The sequence below is a fragment of the Otolemur garnettii genome, unplaced genomic scaffold, assembly GCF_000181295.1.
Source record: "Otolemur garnettii isolate 467f Iridium unplaced genomic scaffold, OtoGar3 scaffold00017, whole genome shotgun sequence".
In the NCBI taxonomy this organism is placed as follows: Eukaryota; Metazoa; Chordata; class Mammalia; order Primates; family Galagidae; genus Otolemur; species Otolemur garnettii.
Genome location: NW_003852412.1, coordinates 29,166,386 through 29,187,038, shown reverse-complemented (window position 1 = coordinate 29,187,038; position 20,653 = coordinate 29,166,386). Strand labels below are relative to the sequence as shown.

The 20,653-nt window shown below is 42.6% G+C and overlaps 1 protein-coding gene across 3 annotated transcripts in view; it reads right to left on the bottom strand.

The window, feature by feature from the left end:
- Positions 1–20,653, bottom strand: part of RHOBTB3 (Rho related BTB domain containing 3) — a 65,529-nt gene that overhangs the window by 9,622 nt on the left and 35,254 nt on the right. For 2 of the 3 annotated variants that reach the window (XR_002772336.1, XM_023510879.1), the window contains exons 9-11: positions 10,853–11,026; positions 8,360–8,526; positions 1,911–2,007 (exon numbers count right to left, since the gene is read on the bottom strand). Coding sequence is in view for 2 of the 3 variants with exons in the window: in XM_023510879.1 (XP_023366647.1) it covers positions 1,911–2,007; positions 8,360–8,526; positions 10,853–11,026 (438 nt within the window). In the remaining variant the exon portion in view is untranslated. The remainder of the gene's footprint in view (positions 1–1,910; positions 2,008–8,359; positions 8,527–10,852; positions 11,027–20,653) is intronic. The other variant, XM_023510880.1, reaches the window with a different exon arrangement.

The window sequence follows — 20,653 nt, the reverse complement described above, 5'->3', positions numbered from 1 at the left end:
ACATCCACTTGGTTCCCCCCCCCCCCCACACACACACTCACTCTTGCCCTCTGCCCTCACCCTAGGAGAACTTCAGGCCAACATGTCTACTTGCTTCCCCCCCGCCCCACTCCTGCATTCTGCCCCCATCCTAGAGGACCTTCCCACCAAGATGGGCACTTGGTCCCCTCCCCACTCACTCCTGCCCTCTGCTCGCATCCTAGAAGACCTTCATGCCAAGACATCCACTTGGTCCCCCCGCCACTCACTCTTGCCCTCACCCTAGAAAGACTTCAGGCCAAGACGTCCACTTGGCTCCATGCCTCCCCACTCACTGCTTCCCTCTGCCCTCACCCTAGAAGAACTTCAGGCCAAGACTTCCACTTGGTTACCCCCCACTCACTCCTGTGCTCTGCCCCCACCCTAGAAGACCTTCACGCCAAGATGTCCACCTGTGTCCCCCTTACTCCTGCCCTTTGGTCCCACCCTAGAAGACCTTCAGGACAAGCCATCCACTTGGTTCCCCCCCTACTCATTGGTGCTTTCTGTCCCTACCCTAGAAGAACTTCAGGCCAAGACGTTCACTTGGTCCCCCCACACTCACTCCTGCCTCTGCCCCTAACCTTGAAGATCCTCACGTCCACTTGGTGCCCTCCCCACTCGCTCCTACTCTCTGCCCCCATCCTAGAAGACCCTCATGCCAAGACATCCACTCTCAGTCCCCCTGCCACTCACTCTTGCCCTCACCCTAGAAGGACTTCAGGCCAAGACGTCCACTTGGTCCCCCCACACTCACTCCTGCCTCTGCCCCCACCCTTGAAGAACTTCACACTAAGACGTCCACTTGGTCCACCTCCCATTCTTGCCTCTGCCCAACCCTAGAAGACCTTTAGGCACCTTTCCTTTCCTTTTTAGCTCAATTTTTCCTTGAGTCTGTGCTAATAACATGAGCAAGCCACTGTTATCTAAACTGTCCACTCTGACACCTACTATATTTTCATTTTTTCCCACTCTCAGGCAGCACTAACAAGCTTGTCCTTTATTGGGTTCTAATCCTTATAATGTACTATAGACATTACACCACATATACCTTCTGTTCATTAAGTTTCATAACGATCCTAAACAACTGTCATTCCAAAGTAATGTAACAGACACCAGTGTAGATACTGAACAGATACCCAAGACTGTATGCTGTATGGTTACTAACAGTTAAATTCCATTATAAAAAATGTTTAAATCTCTACATCTTAAATTTTTCTTCTGACTCAGGTAACTAAAACTAAGACATTGTTTGTCACTACCGAATGCTACCTGAGGACATACTTCAGGGCCTTCTCTCTCCAAATCAGGAAAAGACACTGAGACATAGACGAGAGCATCAAATAGTCACTGGACAGACATGGACAAGAGCATCAGACAGTCACTGGACAGACATGGACGAGAGCATCAGACAGTCACCCGACAGACAGGGACGAGAGCATCAAACAGTCACCGGACAGACATGGACGAGAGCATCAGACAGTCACCGGACAGACAGGGACAAGAGCATCAGACAGTCACTGGACAGACAGGGACGAGACCATCAGTCACTGGACAGACAGGGACGAGAGCATCAGTCACTTGACAGACAGGGACAAGAGCATCAGACAGTCACCGGACAGACATGGACGAGAGCATCAGACAGTCACTGGACAGACAGGGACGAGAGCATCAGACAGTCACTAGGGAGCTTCCTGAGTGGTGCAGGTTAAGCTGCCTATGTGACACTGTGACTGTAAGTTAAGTGTCCTCAATTATCACGTTTCATACTTTAAGAGTAATGCATTACATTGACTATTCTTATTTTAAAATTATAATTTCTATAGATTACATCTCAGATCTAAGAACAAAGAACATAAAGTTTTCTTTTCAAAACAGAAATTGACATCTACCTGAAAGATCCTGAAATTCAGGCTTCTGACTGAAGATGAGGTAGTTAGTGGCAATGAAATGAAGCAGCCAGGTCGAAAGGCAGTCAGAGTGGTGAAACTGTAAGAAAAACGGAAAATGAAACCATATTGCGTGTGGTGACCACCTGCATGGGGACTAGCTGGAGAGAATGGTCTGGAGGAAAGTTCAGAGCCTGTCTGTGTTTGCTCTGTCTATTTATGATGCAGCCTTCAGCCTACTGTGACAGTGGGGAGGAAGAGGAGCCATTAGCAACACGTATTCAACAGACACCACTCAGCAGAGAGACGGAATCCCCAGGGAGTAACAAGCTGATGCTGCTGGTGGCCACCAGATGCCTGGCTGCACCTGTGGGTCACAGGCCATTTCGTGTTCTTGATCATCTCACTCAAGTTTCTAGTAAGTTGTGGACTTCACTGACTACACTTGGATCTGCGTCCCAGACTGGTGAGCAGGATCTACACAACCTCGCTTGACGAGCAAACGAAAAATGATCTTGTAGAGGGCACATCACTTGCCTAAGGGTGTGTAATTTGAACATGTAAATACTTCTAAGACAAAATTGTGTCCACATAGTTGCTTTTAACAGTGGAGACTGTCACACTGAACAGGATTTCCAGCTCAAATCTCTTCATTCTGAATTTAAACAGCTGCTGGTGCGGGAAAAACGTAGAGCAGCCTGGCCGCTGACATCACCTGGGCGCCATCAGGGATGTCACTCGACCCTGAACTGTTGGCTGGCAGGCAACTTTGGTACATGAGTATAGCTCTTTTAAAAATTATGATTACTGGCTCAGCACCTATAGCTCAGCACCAAGGGAGCCAGCCACATACACCAGAGCTGGAAGGTTCAAATCCAGCCGAGCCTCCCAAATAACAGTAACAACTACAACCACAAAATAGCCAGGCGTTGTGGTGGGCACCTGTAGTCCCAGCCACTTGGGAGGCTGAGGCAAGAGAATCACTTAAGCCCAAGAGTTGGAGGTTGCTGTGAGTGGTGATGCCGCGGCATTCCACCTGGGCTACAGCTTGGGACTCTGTCTCAAAAAAATAAAAAATAAAAAATAAATGAAAATTATGATTATTGTGGTACAATATGCATACATAAAATCTACCATCTTAATCACCTTCAAATGTACAGTTCAGTGGCATTAAGCACGTTGGCATGTGGTGCAGACAGAATCACTCTTTCCAGATCCTTTCCCTCACCCCAAACTGACTGGGTGTCCACTGAACAGTAACTTGCACCCTCTTCCTACCCCAGGGGCCCGAAAACCATGGTTCTCTGTGTCTCTGTGAATGTGACAGTTCCAGGCACTCAGGGACGTGGCACTGTGCAGGGTTTGGCCTTCGGAGCGGGGCTTATTCACTCAACATCATGTCCTCCAGGTTCATCCACTCTGTAGCACACATCAAAATCCCATTCCCCGTTAGGGCTGAATGACATTCTGCTGTAGGGACATACCACATTTCGTTAACCATTAACCTGCCGAAGGACATCTTGGTTGTTTCCACTTTTGGCTAAGATGGACATTCAAAAATGTTAAATAAGTGATGGATGAATAAGTAATAAGTAATTTGAATAAGTAATTTCAAATCTTAAGGAGATAAGCCAAGGATTTGCTTTTTTAGGAAGTTAAAAGTTAGAGAGGATTTTAACATACAAATTCATATGTCCCTCCCATTTTCATTATGTAAAATCTGATGTTTTGAATCAGAGGGAATTTATAATTCACCTAATCCCACGTCACTTTTTAATGGTTTAGCAGATGAATGTGAGTGACCTCAAGAACCTTTAGCTATTTTAGCCAAACAGCTATTTTAAGAAGCCACCACTGGCTCGGCGCCTGTGGCTCAAGTGGCTAAGGCGCCAGCCACATACACCTAAGGTGGCGGGTTCAAATCCAGCCCGAACCTGCCAAACGACAACAGCTGCAACCAAAAAAAAATAGCCTGGCGTTGTGGCGGGTGCCTGTGGTCCCAGCTACTTGGGAGGCTGAGGCAGGAGACTCGCTTGAGCCCAGGAGTTGGAGGTTGCTGTGAGCTGTGATGCCACAGCACTCTACCCAGGGGGACACCTTGAGACTCTGTCTCAAAAAAAAAAAAAGAAGTCACCACTATTAATAGAGGACTGATCCCCCCCGCCCCCACCAGAGCGGATGACATCCCACCAGAAGGGCAGGGCATTGCCTAAGGGCTGGAACTTTGGACAACAAAGGACATCTTAGAAATGAACAGCTGTCTGTGAAAACATTCTTAAAACACAGAATTTCATTTTTAACCATAATCGTGACCTCTAGGCAAGAGATGGAATAGATCTCACTATAAAAACTAGGTTTTGAAAGAATATGTTCTGACCTACAAAAGTAGATTTAAATTGGAATGAGCAACAGAAAAAAAGAAAGTGATTAAAAAACCATAAACAAAATGCTAGAGAACTGAAGAGCTACATTTAGAATGCAGACAAAGTACCCAGAATCCCATTGGAAAAGTACCCTGAAACTCAAAACCTGTAGTCTCAGGTAGCAAAATACTAATATATGGATTATAAGTAATAATATGAATTCACTCTTTTTTCTTTTAGACCCAGGGTCTTGCTCTGTCACCCAGGCTAGAGTGCAGTGGGGGTGACCACAACTCACTGTAACCAAACTCCTGGCCTCAAGCCATCTTTTCACCTTGGTCTCCCAGAGCACTGAGATTATAGGCCACCATATCAGGCCAATTTAAGGGTTCAAATGAGAGCAGATATAAGGAAACTCCACCTCAGTCTGAAGCAATTAATCTGATTAAGGGAAACAACCTATCTGTACTTCAAGATTTCACTTCAACAGAAATATAGAAATCCTGGTAGAGCATTAAGAGAAGTTAGGAGAAAGTGGATCAGAGCTACTAGGAGTCTAATTCTACTGAAGACAATTTCACCTCCTAAAAGTCAGAGAAAAGGTGAGGGAATTTTGACTGACAGGATTAACTGGCTGGTGAAGTTGTTAGGTAGTAAGTTGTCTTTCCTAGGAAGGAGGACAAGGACAGGGCCCCAGGCTTCCGTCTTGATGCTACCCACACTCATTCTGTTCCAAGTGATTGCTTAACCCTGGCAGGAGGGCGTGCTCTATTAATTCACCAATCAGAACTCCTGTGGAGCGCTCCCGCCTAGCAACAGGTGCGGCAGTCTCACAGGTGACCCACAACAGCCTGAAGACTGAGCACCATGTGGTCACCCCCCCCCCACACACACAAACACATACACACACAATGTGCTCTCAGAGAGGCTCAGAGGGCCACATGTGCACTCTAGTTGAAAGGTGACCTCTAGAGCCACAAGGTAGGCCTGACCCAGGCCATATAACAGAAGCCACCATAAGCTCTGCCTCTGCACACTTTCCCTGGTGATGGAGGCCCATTTGCTGTCTATGGCAAATGCATCTTGCTCTGCAAACTTGTATTTTGCTTTCTCTGTAAACCTACCTTTCTCTTCCTTAATAAACTTGGCTTCATGCTTGCTTTACTTTGGGGTGTCTGGTCATTTTTCAACCAACAGCAATCCCACAATCCAGAGACCTCGGCAGCTACCTGAAACCCCAATGTTTTGGGAGGTGGGTGGCTGAATAGAAGTCCAAAAAAGTGAAACTTCAAACTAGCAACTCTAAATAGAACTTAGGGAGAAAATGTCCTATTAACTGAGAGTCATAATTGCCAAATTAGGAACCACTAGGAACAGAATAAAAGAGAATTGGTAAATTTAGGCTCAATTTTAGTGAATAAAAACATCTTCAGAAACAAACAATAACGTTAAAAATGAACTGGTATCTTAGACTTTTTGTAAAATTAGGGGGAAAATAAGAATAATTACAAAGTCAGAAACCAAAGACTCAAGGAAAACAAGTCAAGAAGAATTTGTGGCAGTGCGATCTTCACTGGTGCTGACGGGGCCCAGTGTGCGTGTGGTGTGGGAGGTGCCTTAGGAAACCAGCGTGGCCACACAGACGCTCCCTGATACCAAAGCTACTGAAAGGGCCACAGAACGGGAGAAGCAGCTTGTGGCCACCTTTTCTAAGGTATGAGAGACTTGTCAGAACAGCATGAAAATGACAGATCAAAAATGCTAAAAAGAATGAAAAGGGTGGCACCTGTGGCTCAAGGAGTAGGGTGCCAGCGCCATATACTGGGGTGGCGGGTCCAAGCCTGGCCCCAGACAAAACGGCAAAAAAAATAAAATAAATAAAATAATAAATAAATAAATAAATAAAGCTCAATGTAAAATACATCACAAAGAGAACATGGTTTCTTAATTTTTACATTTGCTTTTATCCCTAGTAGTAAATACACAGGACTGTTAGACTTGATCACAAGAGAACTCGAGTCAGAATAGTTACGGAGCCAGTACGAGAAGACCCAGAATGCTTTAAACCAGCAGCTCTCAACCTGCGGGTGGTGACCCCTCTGTAACAATGAAAATACATCCTGATAAGACATTATCAGATATTTACATTACAATTCATAACAGTAGCAAAATTACAGTCATGAAGTAGCAATGAAAATAATTTTATGGTTGGGGGTCACCACAACATGAGGAACTGTATTACAGGGTCGCAGCATTAGGAGGTACTAGCAAGATTGAGAACCACTGCTTTAAACGAATTCCCTTCTGTGCGCAGAAATGGAGGTGTTGACTAATGAATTCACCTCAGCCTGGAGGCAGGATTTCAGCTGCCACAGAGCTCTGGCCTTTGCCATGTCATGTGGCTGCATTTTAACAGCCTGAATGAGGATGAAGTCGTCATGCTTCTTTAACCGTGGGTGTCAAAGTTGATAGGTACAGACAGACTGTTGTACGCTAAATAACATATTAAGAAGTCCTGACAGTTTGTAGTGATGGATCAAATATATTCCTGTGAAAAAGACTTAGAGGGCTGAGCTTACTGCAAGTTCTGTATATGTCAAAGAGTGCCGTAACCACCACAGGCCCAGACGGCATCTCAGGCAGCAGACGGGATGGTACAATGAATGCCTCACCTGAGTTATGCCTTCTGCTTCTAAGAATAAAAGAAAGTGGACATGAGGAGATGGTAGAATTTTTTTTTTTTTTGAGACAGAGTCTCACGCTGTGCCTTGGGTAGAGTGCAGTGGCATCTTCATAGCTCACAGCAACCTAAACTCTTGGACTCAAAGATTCTATTCCTTCAGCCTCCCAAGTAGCTGGGACTATGGGGGCCAGCCACAATACCCTGCTATTTTTTCTATTTTTAGCAGAGATGAGGTCTTCCTCTTTCTCAAGCTGGTCTGGAACTCCTGAGCTCAGGCAATCCACCTGCCTTGGCCTCTCAGAGTGCTAGGATTATAGGCATGAGCCACCATGCCCGGTGAGATATATATTTTACTGGGACTCCATGGGGGGGGGGGGTTGGGAAGTCAATTTTAACACAGAAATCCTCATTTATTTGCCCTTGCCCAGATGCACAATCTAGGGTCTTTGTAACTACAGTTACAATCTGTGTAAGGGCCTATTCCCTAGAATGGGTAGCAATACAGAAAAGACAAAAAGCTCCTGAGCTTAGAAAAGGCTTTGAAGAAGTGTGGTGTATACTGCAGTGATTTTTACCCTCAAATTGTTTTCTAACTAGATTCCTAATACAGTGAGATATACCAACAAAAAGCATTTGCAAGAATGAATGAAGTACACCAGCGTCTCCTTCATACAACTGGAACTTCAAAATACATCCATGAAAAAAATGAAGAAATAAATGAATTTAGCTCAGCTGTTTTTATTAGTATTAATGGACCTATTTAGGAATTTTCCTTTTAGAAAAATGTGATCTTTTGAGGAAATTCAATGCATATTCTGTTTTATTTTTCTTAGGACAGCTTAATGAGAGCTTACTCTCATCCTGGGTAGAGTGCTGTAGCATCATCATAGCTCATAGCAACTTCAAACTTTTGGGCTCAAGTGATCCTCTTGCCTCAGCCTCCTAAGTAGCTGGGACTACAGGTGCCCTGCCAAGGGGCCCAGCTAGTTTTTTCTGACTAGGTCTTACTCTAGCTCAGGCTGTTCTTGAACTCCTGAGCTCAAGCAATCCACCTGCCTTAGCCTCCCAGAGAGCTGAGATTACAGATATGAGCCTCCATGCCTGGCCTATATATTCTATTTTCTATAACACTTATGTGACACAGTATATATCACCATACTCAAATGACTCTGCTAAGAGCCACTATTTAGTTGAAAAAAACTCCATTAATTTTTCTTCCTTATAAAGGGACACAAAACCCCTAATCACTCCTAACGCTTCAAAATTACCTGCCACAGCAACTGCTATGAAGGCATTGTAGCTTCTTTTAGCCTAATTCATCTTAAAATTAACAGAAATTTAAAAATAAAGTCATTTTAGTAATATTTTGTAAAACATCAGACAACTAGACACATAGGGCCAGCCACCTTGGCCTTCTTGAGCAGGTCGACGATGTCGAGGCTCATGGAGGCCAGCTCCCGGCTGGGCATGCTCTGCAGCTGGGTGACGATGAACAGCTCGCAGATGTGCTGCAGCCGGGACACCTGGTACATCTCAGCGCAGATCAGGAGACACATGGCCTGGAAAATGCCAGCTGAAGAGAGCAGGGAAACGAGAGAGAGCAGACAGTAAGACCATTTCTTTAAATGACTCTTAAAAAAATACCCATGCCACAAAAATGAAAACTCATGCTGACAGTCTCATTGAGTGTAGACAGGATGGTTGGGAGAGCCTCAGGGAGCCAGCATTCCACGCGAGATCCAGCTCCATTTAATCCACTTGGCCTTCACACTCAGAAGATTCTCCAGAAAAGGTGAATTCCAGAACTCTCAGCTAAACCTTGCATTAGATAAACTAAATCCCTGCAGCTTTTCTTTCTTGGCTTTAGCCTCCAGGTAGTTTGCTAGTTTACTATTTTGTTTTTATTGTGGTAAAATAAATGTAGTACAATTTGCCATGAAACCGTTTTTATGTGTACAGTTCAGTGGCACAAAATACACTCACACTGCTTGCAACCATCACCACCATCCAGGTCTAAAACATTTTCATATTTCCAAACTGAAACCCTGTACCCATTAAACAGTAACTCCCCATTTCCTCTTTTCTCCTAGCCTATAACAACCACACCATTTGGTTTTTTAAAAAAGAACTTCCTTATAAGTCTGGTTTTTCATGTAATTCTCTTCCTTATGTCTCCTTAAAATTCTTACAATTTTTTGTAGCTATGGAATCAAGAACATTGTGTATAGTAAATATTTAATGCCATGACTTGATTACCTTTCTTTCTACAATCTTCCCAAAGCATATATTTCAGTATCTGGCTTAACTTTTTGATTATTAATTTTGACTTACTTTCCCCCACAATTTTACCACTTTCCAAAGTGCTTTGTCTTATAGTTATTATTGCTTTCCTGAGAAAACTTTTTCTAATTAGCAAGATAAAACTTAAAATTAGCAACTGAAAAACTAAATTTTCCTATTATTTCAAATCTGGTGAAATTTTTGATTTAATGTACAAATTTGCCAATAATGAATAAACAGTAACTCTTATTCCACTAGGAACCAGTGCTTTCTTTTTATTAGGCAAAGATATCAGCCTTTACTGATAAAAATGACTGTAATTGGGCAGCACCTGTGGCTCAGTGCGTGGGGTGCCGGCCCCATATACCAAAGGTGGTGGGTTCGAACCCAGTCCTGCCCAAACTGCAACAAAAGAAAAAAAAAATTGTAATTGGTTCCAAAATACTCTATTGCTAGCTTCGAGACCAGAATTCAGTTTTTAAAAGTTCTTTTTTGGAAATTCTAAAACTTTTCATGAGAGCGCTTAAGCCTTGTTTAACTTATTTCAATAACAAATGCAAGAACTCTTCCGGGTCTACAATTAAAGCAGGGATCTGAAGAGTGCCTCTGCGTCTGTACTGGCCACACCCTGGGCCCTGCACAGGACTCGCTCTACTTGTGCCTGTGGTGGGGCCATCTGGCGGCCAACTGGGGAGACTGATGGAAAATGCTCCCAAGCGGGCTCAGCCTCTCCAGGCCCCTTGAATGGCAGGGTTTTGCTACTTCTCTCAGAGCCATCCAGCTAGAGGAAACCTACAAGATCTATTCCAAGGAGGAGCTGTCACAGACAATTGGGTCCTAGGCAAAGACAGTCCTTGGTCAGTGAATTTATAAATACATCCAACAGTCCACTGGGCATTCTACACATCGTAGGTAAAGTTTTCAGAGAAGTCAGTTATAGGAAATGCTTGACTTCAGGAAGAGTCAAAAAGAGGCCTTCAGCACAGTGGCTCAGCCTGTAATTGAGCACTCTGGGAGGCTGAAGTGGGAGGATTGCTTCAAGACTGGCATAGTGGTGGGCACCTAGTCCCAGCTACTCAGGAGACTGAGGTAGGAGTATCACCTGAGTCCAAGAGTTGAGGTTGCTGTGAGCTGTGACGCCATTGCACTCTACCCAGGACTCAAAAAAACAACAACAATAAAAATAATAAAAAACCAAATCATATTCTCTGGACCAGAAAGACCAAAAGGTCTCACAATATTGAAAGTCCTTAAAAGAGCCTCAGCCAGAAGTCAGAGCTGTAAAAGAAGTTGCCCAACCCTCTTCTGTGGAAGAGACCGTGCTCCACGGAGCTCCTGGACCCAAATGCAAGAATTGAAATAGACACAGCACTAGCTGGGGCGGAGAACTCACACTGACACCCGAGTACTGCTCTTCTACTGGAGCTGACTGAGGAGTCACCGCTGTCTCCACCTGCCCAGCATGTGGCCTGCAGACCCACCTCCAGCCACAGAGCACATTCCATGATGTCAACTCTAGTAAATATTACAGGAGACGGATTTCACAGAGAGCAACTTACCAAAATGAGTGACAAGGAAAGAAAGAACTGTGAGATGTCATCTAGACTCACACTGCTCACCTGGGCAACAAGAGTCTGTGTACAGGTATTCTAAAAACGACAGGAACGTCTCTTTGGAAACACCATACACTGGGATCAGGACGCTCTTTGCCTCCATGTAATTACCGTTAAACATGGCCGCCATCACTTCACACCGGGCCACCAGGATGGCCCTGTGGGCCGGCACTGTCGTCCCTACAGGGTCCAAAAGGGAAACAGACAAGGAAGGTGAACTTGCAGTTATTATTCCAGCCATTTTCCTTCTAATTAGAGCACTGCAGCAGGCACAGCTGGGCTGATGTTACAACATAATCCACATTTGGGGTTAGAACCACAGTTAATCCAGAGACTTCTTAATTTTAATCTGAACAATAAAGAGAGTTCAAAGTTGACTTTGAAACTAACAATTTTTCAAGCCAGGCAACTATTTGTTACTTAGTACATATTTCCTAAAGCCAGAAACACTGAAATGAAGAATTCTGCTTCATGCTTTTATAATGAAGCCTGCTGTTTCCAATCTGCTTGAGAAAATACCACCAACACCCATGGGCCTCCCAAGAAAACCACTGCCCTTCTCAGCCAGCCTTCCCCTTGTCAGAAACAGGAAACTGTGAAAAGTGAATCATAAGCGGTCCGCTCATCACAGTAGGAAGGGCTAGTGAATTCTGTGGAGCCAAAGAGAACATCTCCGACCTTCCTGAAAATCTGGATGGGACGGGCTTCATCCTTGCCGCCTCCCAGCACGCTACCTCCCCAGGGAACTGCTCTTTCCCACAGGCACAGAGCCTGCTTCTGGGAGAGCCACAGCCATCTAGCATTGTAAAGGCTCCCTTGGCCCAGACTGCTCAGTGAAGCTCATTAAATGAAACAGACACTCAGGAAAAGCTTGCTAAGCTCTCCAGTTAGTTCTCCCTCGCTGAAGGGTGCACCTGATGGGGGCCTCCATCCACCTTGGAAGCCGTGAATCCCACTGAATCCCACTGCCAGCCTTCGATCTGTCTGGACCGGTTCAGCAGACCATTACTGAGCCCCCAGCCCCCATGAGCCAATCTTTGTGTTTGGAATGGAAGGAACAGAGATGAGGAAGACCAAGCTCCTCTGCTTTGCAGCAGTCTAGTTTAGGGAAGACGCTGCTGCCAATGTGAGTGACAAAGCTGTCCCCTTCAAGGAAGTAACAATAAGCCAACCCAAGATCTGCCAAGAGTCTATTGTCCTAAAACCTCATACTGTTAGGGGCATATGTACTTCCCTCAAATATTTACAATTATTGGGCTCTTCATACCCTTTAAATTCAAGCAAAACATCTGACACAAGAAAGAAGCAAAGTGTTGGATCTCAGCTTAGTGGCTTTCCCCGAAGCTGGTCATTTCTCAGGAGCGACACAGACACAGCGCCTCTGACCTGGACTGGCACTGCGATTTGCACAGCCATATGCCCCTAGGAGCAGGGACATGGCTTTGGGGGTCCTTCCACCTGGTCGATGCACCCACCAGCAGACTCTCCCCATCCCTGGCTCATGGTGACAGTGCCCATGTGCCAGGGAGGATGGGTTCCCACAATTAAAGCATGCTGGACATACTTCTATGCAGCAATTGTCAAAGAATTCAAACAAATAATCCCATTTGACTTACAATTGTAAGATTTTAAAATTTTAAAGATGAATAAATAAGGTTATCTTTAAAAAAAAAAGGAAGAAAAGAAATACCAAGTGGACATAAAGTTTGTGTGCAATTTACTACTATTAATTTACTACTTAAACTATTTCAAATTGCATACAAGCTTTAAGGCCACCCTGTATTTAAAGCATGACTTAAACAAACTGGGTAGCTTATCATTTGGGTAAAGCAAAGGGATGTATGATTGACCAAAAATACCACGTAGATAGTAGAAGTAACTTTGAAATTTTCACAGAAATTTTTCACTGATAAAGTGGTTACAACAAAATTGCAAAACCAGCAATAAAACTCTCAGTACAGTGATTTCTCCATATCCAGGGGTTCCATACTCATGGACTCAACCAACCAAAAATCAAAAATACTTGGGAAAATTTACAACTGTACTGCAAGGCTTTTTTTCCTTATTATTCACTAAACGATATAGGATAACAATTATTTACATGGCGCTCTCATTACATTAGGTGTTAAAAATAATCTAGAAATGATTTAAAGTATATGAGGTCTGGCAATTAAGCTTGAGAACTCACCCTTGAGAAAGTGCTACAGATCTCACGGTTGAATCTCACCACAGTCATCCCACAGTGTCCCCTCTGGGGAGCTATGGGCCAACACCAGTGCCTAGTCCATCCTTCAAAGCAATTTCTGAACTCTTTCTCTGGAATGACCATCAGAGCGGCCATTGTATAAGGTCTGACAATTAAGTCTGTGAACTTGCACTGTGTACTTAGGTTGGCAGCCCTGCACAAACAGCTTGGAGAGGGGTCCCAGCCGTGGTGTGTCAGCGTCTCTCAGCTGTGTTCATGTTGACGTGGGCCATGTCTCTCTGAGTGCTGTTCACTATCGTTGTGTTTTTGTGTGCCACATGATGACAGTTCTAATGGTCACACCAGAAAAAGTTTCAAAATTGGTTTGAAGGGTGAACTACGCACTGGCATTGATGCAGAGCTCCCGGGGGAGTAACGTGAGGGGCTGCAGTGATACCAGCAATGAGGTGTGCAGCACTTTTTCTAGGATGAGTTCACAAACTTGATTGTTAGACCTTCGTGCGGGAAGGTCTCCATAGGTTATACAGAAACACCACACTATTTTATGTAAGGGACTTGGACATCAAGGATTTTGGTGTCCACATAAGGTCCTGGAACCACCTCCACGCGGAACCTAAAGGACCACTGTACTTTAAAGCAGTTTTCAGTCTATTTCAAGCTGAGAAATTAGATACTTCCAGTTAAAACATCAACTTCTGTATCTCACCTCTTTAAACTTTTGTTCTGTTATTATAAACTGTTCTGTTGTGAAATTGTAACACAATATCTCAGTATAGTTGCATTTTTAAACACTGTACATGTACTGACAACCAGAGGACAGAGGCCGAGTTGGTGAAGAAGACATGACTTTTCTAGTTAAAAGATAAACATGTTCCTTGAAAATGTCAAGGCCAAACTATCTTTTCTTTGTAGTATTCTTTTGATATTACAGTTTTAAGCATTTTTTTTCCTAAGGAAAAGGACTATAATAGTGAAACAAAATTGAAAAGCCCAAGCTATGTAGTCATTTCCTATAGATTATCAAAGATCTTTGTTTTACTGTAATTAAAGTACATTTGTCACATCTTCTTCATACTGTTTTCCAGGTTTCCATAGTGACATTTTTAGAATTATTTTTACTTTCATGTTGAAAAAAGAAGAAACTTGCCTAGCTCAAGAGCCTTAGAATATGTAACTATGTAAATAAGCAGGGAAGGAGTGTAGTTTCGTAACAATCTACATGTGATGCAGATTCAAATGTTAAAAGGAAGCCCACACCTTTCCTTATCAGGTCTAAATATTTACAGCACTAACTTTAGAACTGTCAATAATAACTTTTTTTTTTTTTTTAACAAATCCTAACAACAAATTGGGAGTGGTGGGGAAAACATGTTTGATAACCACATAGCCCATGTCAGTCTCAGCTGGTGCTGGCTTAGATAGAACATTTTTAAAAGAAGAATTGGCTGTGGAACTCGAATTTAGCAGGAACAAGTACACGTCTGCTGGCTGCCACCGCAGGGGAAGTGGCCCTGTTGGCTCTTTTCACGCATTATCTCAATCCTCGTGACCACTCCACAAGGTAGAAATTAGTATCCCTATTTTACAGGTGAACTAACAACAGACTAGGAATGTACAGTCACACAGTCAAACCCGATCAGGCAAAGATCCCACCAGGTCTCTCTGGCCCATGTCACCACCACTTCACCAAAGTCTACCACAGATCCATTCTGGTCTAAATCGTTCCGTAGATCCTACTCTCATTTGGGTTTCTTCAAATGAATAATGAGGTTGAGTAACATTCATGCTCAGTACTGGGGTAAAGAAGCTGAAGAATTATAATATGTAACTTCAAATATATTACTGTATGAACAGAAAACACTACATTTATACAGATAATTTTTAAATTATCTTTCTCATTATTTGACATGAATTGATATTACAAATCCAAAGTTACATTCAAATGTAAATTATATCACAAGATGAATCTTTCAAAATGTATATTCTGTATCATAAATACTTTAGGTAAAGTGTACAGAGAAAAAATGTATATTTATCTGAAAGTTTCATTATAATTAAAAAAATTTATTATTCTGATTTGGTCAAAGTATAAGACTATTTTTCCTCCTCGTTTTTGTCATAAAACATTTAAACTAAGAAGTCAATCACAAATTTGGAAATACTTTCATTTTTCAAACAGCTATTTCCATTTACATAAAAAAAATTAGCCATTAGTTTTTCAGAATGATATTCAAATTTAGCTGCCTGTTAATTTGACTACAATTAAAAACCATTTACCTAAATGTAGTCATCGTGAGAGGCATCAGTATGACCTGAAAAGTAAACTTTCACGCCTGGTACAGGTTGAGTATCCTGCATTTGAAATGCTTGAGATTAGAAATGCTTCAGAGCTCAGATTTTTCAGACTTTTGAATATCTGCAATACATATACACTTACTGGCTCAGCACACTTAATTCAAAAATCTGAACTTCAACATGCTCCGTGAGCATTTTCTTTGAGTATCATGTCAATACTCAAACAGTTCTTGATTTTGAAGTACTGTAGATTTCAGATTTGGGGATTAGGAATATTTAACCTGTACAAATTTCCAGAGAATGACAAGAATATAAAACAGAATCCATGAGAGAATGCATCTGACTTTACACAGAACAACAGTTATGACTAAGCCATTCTGAAATCTAGCTTTTTCAGTTGCACTAAGAAAATGTAGGCACACTCTGCTGTGCTCACTTGGGCCTAGAAAGGTCGGATCTCTGCTCCAGCGTCCCTGGCAGCCAGGACTGAGAGACAGCTCCAAACACCAGGCAACTGCTAGATACCAGTATCAAAATAGGGTGCTGCCTCAAACCAGCTTTGCACATATGAACTCCATGGAGTGCTGCTGGAGTCAGTGCTACTATTATAACATGCATGGTAATAACAACAGTTAATGTAAAAATGTCTCAATACTGAAAGCTCCAATGGATCAGAACAGATTTGGTGTTTGATTTGGATAGTCTAGGCTTTCTGATTATAGATTAGAATATTAAAAACAAACAAGTCATATCAAATTTGCTGTAAAAATAAAGACAGAAGCATACTTAATGCTGGCAAAGACAAACCAGACAAGTACTTTCCCACATGGCCAGGGGAAGTTAGAGTGGTGCCATCTTTCTAGACACTTGCCATTTAATGCAGATATTACAGACATGGCGTCTTTCTCACAGACGAGGCGTCTTTCTCACAGGTGTGGAGTCTTTCTTACAGACATGGTGTCTTACAGAAATGGCATCTTTCTCACAGGCGTGGTGTTTTTCTTACAGACATGGTGTCTTAAATGGTGTCTTTCTTATAGACAGGGTGTCTTGCTCACAGGCATGGAGTCTTTCTCACAGGTGTGGCGTCATTCTCACAGGTGTGGCGTCTTTCTCACAGGCATGGTATCTTACAGACATGGTGTCTTTCTTACAGATAGGGTGTCTTTCTCACAGGCATGGCGTCTTTCTCACAGATGTGGAGTCTTTCTCACAGGCATGGTTTCTTACAGAAATGGTGTCTTTCTTACAGACATGGCATCTTTCTTACTGACATGGCGTCTTTCTCACAGGCATGGTATCTTACAGACATGGCGTCTTTCTCACAGGTGTGGAGTCTTTCTTACAGACATGGTTTCTTACAGACATGGTGTCTTTCTCACAGGTGTGGAGTCTTTCTTACAGATGTGGCGTCTTTCTCACAGACATGGCATCTTTCTTACAGACATGGTTTCTTACAGAAATGGTGTCTTTCTTACAGACATGGCATTTTTCTTACAGGCATGGGGTCTTTCTTACAGATGTGCTATCTTACAGATATCCATATCCTTTGACTAAAAATCTATCCCCCAATCCTTATTTCAGAGTGAGGTATTTACACTAAATCTACAATGCAGCTATTATTTCTAATAGTGAAAATGTAGAAAATCCCTAAAGTTATACCTATGGTTTTAAAAAGGGTATAGCTATCTAATAACATCTAAAATGCTAACAAGAGGTTTAAAATACCATAAAATGTTTATGGCACAAATTTGAAAACAAAGGGTAAACAACTGGAGAAACGATATTATCACCCAGCCCTATTTTTAAATAAAGAAGTGACCAGAGGTGCCTCACTAGAGGTGATTTTTTTTCATCTTTATGTGTTATCTGACTATTCTATAGTGAGCACTTATAACATTTTTCTAGTCACTTATAATCCTCCTGTCATTTTCTAAAGATAACTACTGTTCACAATAAGGTGTGTGTGTGTGATATATATACGGCTATAGACAGATATCCTTCCTGAGTCTTTCTATACACTGATGAAGATAATTGACACATTTTCTATAATAAGATCATTCTGTGCATGCTGGTCTATAACAAGCATACATGACTTTCATAATCAGACAAAACAATAAAGTTCCCTCATAAGTATATACTCAGTGGTTTGTTATTCTTGTAGATGAATTACACCAACAATTCTCTAAGCCCCCTGCTTCTTTCTGCATTAAAATGTCTCTGTTTTCTCTACTTCTGTCTATGCATTTTGGAAGAATTCCAGAACTACATCAGAGAACTGGCCCCAAGGAGCTGAGCACATAGAGGAGGATTCAGACATGCTCCGCTCCAGTCAGCAGGATGATGGACACATATTCTAACCCTACAAGGAATAAGAATTCATTTCACTACTAGCCCCAAATTTCTCCTTAGTTTTTTCACTGCTACCCTGCACATACATGAGGAATAATGAAGAACTGCTACCACTGAGTGATCTGGTGTCCCCAACCATTTTGGTACCAGGGACCAGGTCATGGAAGACAATTTTTCTACAGACCACAGGGTGGGGATGGGACAGGAGGCAGGGCTCAGGCAGTGATGCTGTGTGGCCTGGTCCCTAATTGGTCATGGACCAGTAAACGGGCCAGGACAGTCTACAGGCCAGGGGTTGGGAACAGAGCTATACAACTCCAACACTAAGAAAGACCTTTCTGAGCAGTTCACCTTCTTTGCAGATGAGAAGACCTGAAGGCTAGAAATATCAAGTGACTTGCTCAAGGACACACACTGGTTACGATGCAGAGCCAAAGCACAGCAGGGGCCTCCAGACCCCAGGCTCAGGGAACAATACTGCTGCCATTCCAAGTTCCACTCCCCAGCACTCAGGGGCCAGGCTTCCTCCAACAGCCAATCCCAGAGAAGCTGTGGCTGAGTCTGTAAGTCTTTGGCCTCTTGTTAGTTTTTTCCCCATTTTTTGTGTATTACAAGGTCACTCTTACTGCCCCATTCTCAGTATCCCAGGCTCACACTGCATCAGGCACTGATAGTAGATTGTCAGAAGGTACTTTGGAACATTTCCAATTCCCTTTTTGTCTTGGCAAGTGACCAAAGTTAAAAGCAAAGTGAATCTCTCTGGAGAAAGAGTTTTAAAAAGTAAATGACTGTGTTAGCTTCCACACATCTCTATCCTGAAATCAGAATTATCTCTTCCTCTTAATAGCCCACCTGAAGTTTCACTTAATTCTTTTGGAAACACCCCCCTACAGTCCTTCTGGTGTAATGGAATATATCTGATAATTTATTCTTAAGATTATGCCTTCAAAGGGAAGGGACAAAATTATCCAAGCTAGTAATTAATAATGGGCATTAAAACAGTTCATCTTTATTAAAATTAGGTAGTCCTATTTTCCCACTGTGATGAAAAGTAGCTCTCCGTGCTCTAGTGATGACAGTTCTCAGGGTGCTGTGAGGAATAAACATTGCAACATCGTGAGAGTCTGACGTGAGCCAGGCATAACCTTCAACCCTTTCACTCAAATAAAAAGGGAGAGAGCTTGATCAGATGGTGTTGCTTCAATTGCCCTGGGGGTCCTCCTCATATAGCATTCTCCCAGGCCAATTTCTTCAAGTGTAGGGTGAATTCCCACATAAAGCTAGCTAAATGAAATGTGCTCTTTTAATTCCAGAAACTGAGCAAAAAGATTCGTAAGTATTGTGTGTTTTGTAGAAGCCTTGCTGCCTGGGAAAGCATGGCAGAGCTGGCAGGCAAGATGTAACAACCTCCTTCGTGGAGCTCTGACCATGCGGTCAGTCAGCCTGCCAGATGTGGCCCGTCTGTGCAGGAGACATGGCTCAAAGGTTGATGGAGTGAAAAATTCCTTGTATGGCTTCCAAACCTCAAGAAAACAGTGATTGAGCCTGTTTCTTGGAAACTTAATTGAGTACATGGAAGAAAAAAAGTTTTACTTCCCTTTTGTCTTGACCTTAACTTTGACAATAGAAGTTAGATAATGTAGGGTTGTTTTAGGTCTTTAGAGAGAAATAGCTGGAGGCTAGTCTTAAGATGGTTATCTTAGTTTCTGGGACATTCTGTCTTTTCTATAGTTGAAGATAAGAATAGAGAATGTTAAGATTATTGATCAATGTGGTGTACATGATTAGTTTACTATAAAAGGTGATCGCGAATAAAGACATCTTGCTACTGCCACCTGGAGTAGTAGTCATTTCTTTCTTTCATACAATTCCAGGAGTGAGCTTGCACCCATGGCCAAGCTGTCCTTCCCTACCCACCAGAAATCACTACCCAACAAATGGTGTAGTCAACATTTAAGTGTTTCTCCTGCACTCTCTCCAAGACTCTTTATAGTTTTGTGTCTTAAGTTTAAATCTTTTATCCAGTGAGAGTCAATTTTTGTTAATGGCGAACAGTGTGGGTCCAGTTTCAGTCTTCCACAAGTCGCCAGCCAGTTCACCCAGCACCATTTGTAAAAGCTTCTGCACAGCCAAGAACACAGTAAGTAAAGCAAACAGACAGCCCTCAGAATGGTAGAAGATATTTGCAGGTTATGCTTCTGACAAACGATTGATAACTAGAATCCACAGAGAACTCAAACTTATAAATAAGAAAAGAACAAGTAATCCCATTTCATTGTGAGCAAGAGACTTGAACAGAAGCTTCTCTAAAGCTGATAGGTGCATGGCCTACAGACACATGAAAAAATGCTCATCATCTTTAATCATCAGAAAAATGCAAATTAAAACCACTTTGAGATTTCATCTAACTTCCATAAGAGTGGCTCACATTACAAAATCCCCAAACTACAGATGTTGGCATGGGTGTGGAGAAAAGGGAACACTTTTGCACTGCTGGTGGGAAGCTAATATATTCCTTATGGAAAGAAGTATGGAGAATACTCAGGGATCTAAAAGTAGACCTGCCGTTTGATCCTGCAATTCCTCTCCTCAGTGTATATCCAAAAGACCAAAAATCACTTTATAACAAAGATACTTGCACAGATTGTTCACTGCAGTTCAATTCATAATAGCCAAGTCATGGAAGAAGCCCAAGTGTCCATCGACCCACGAATGGATTAATAAATTGTGTTATATGTATACCATGGAATATTATGCAGTCTTAAAAAAAGATGGACTTTACCTCTTTTACATTTATGTGGATGGAGCTGGAACATATCCTACTTAGTAAAGTAGCTCAAGAATGGAAGATAAGGCTCGGTGCCTGTGGCTCAAGCGGCTAAGGCACCAGCCACATACACCTAAGGTGGTGGGTTCGTATCCCCAGCCCGGGCCCACCAAACAACAATGATGGC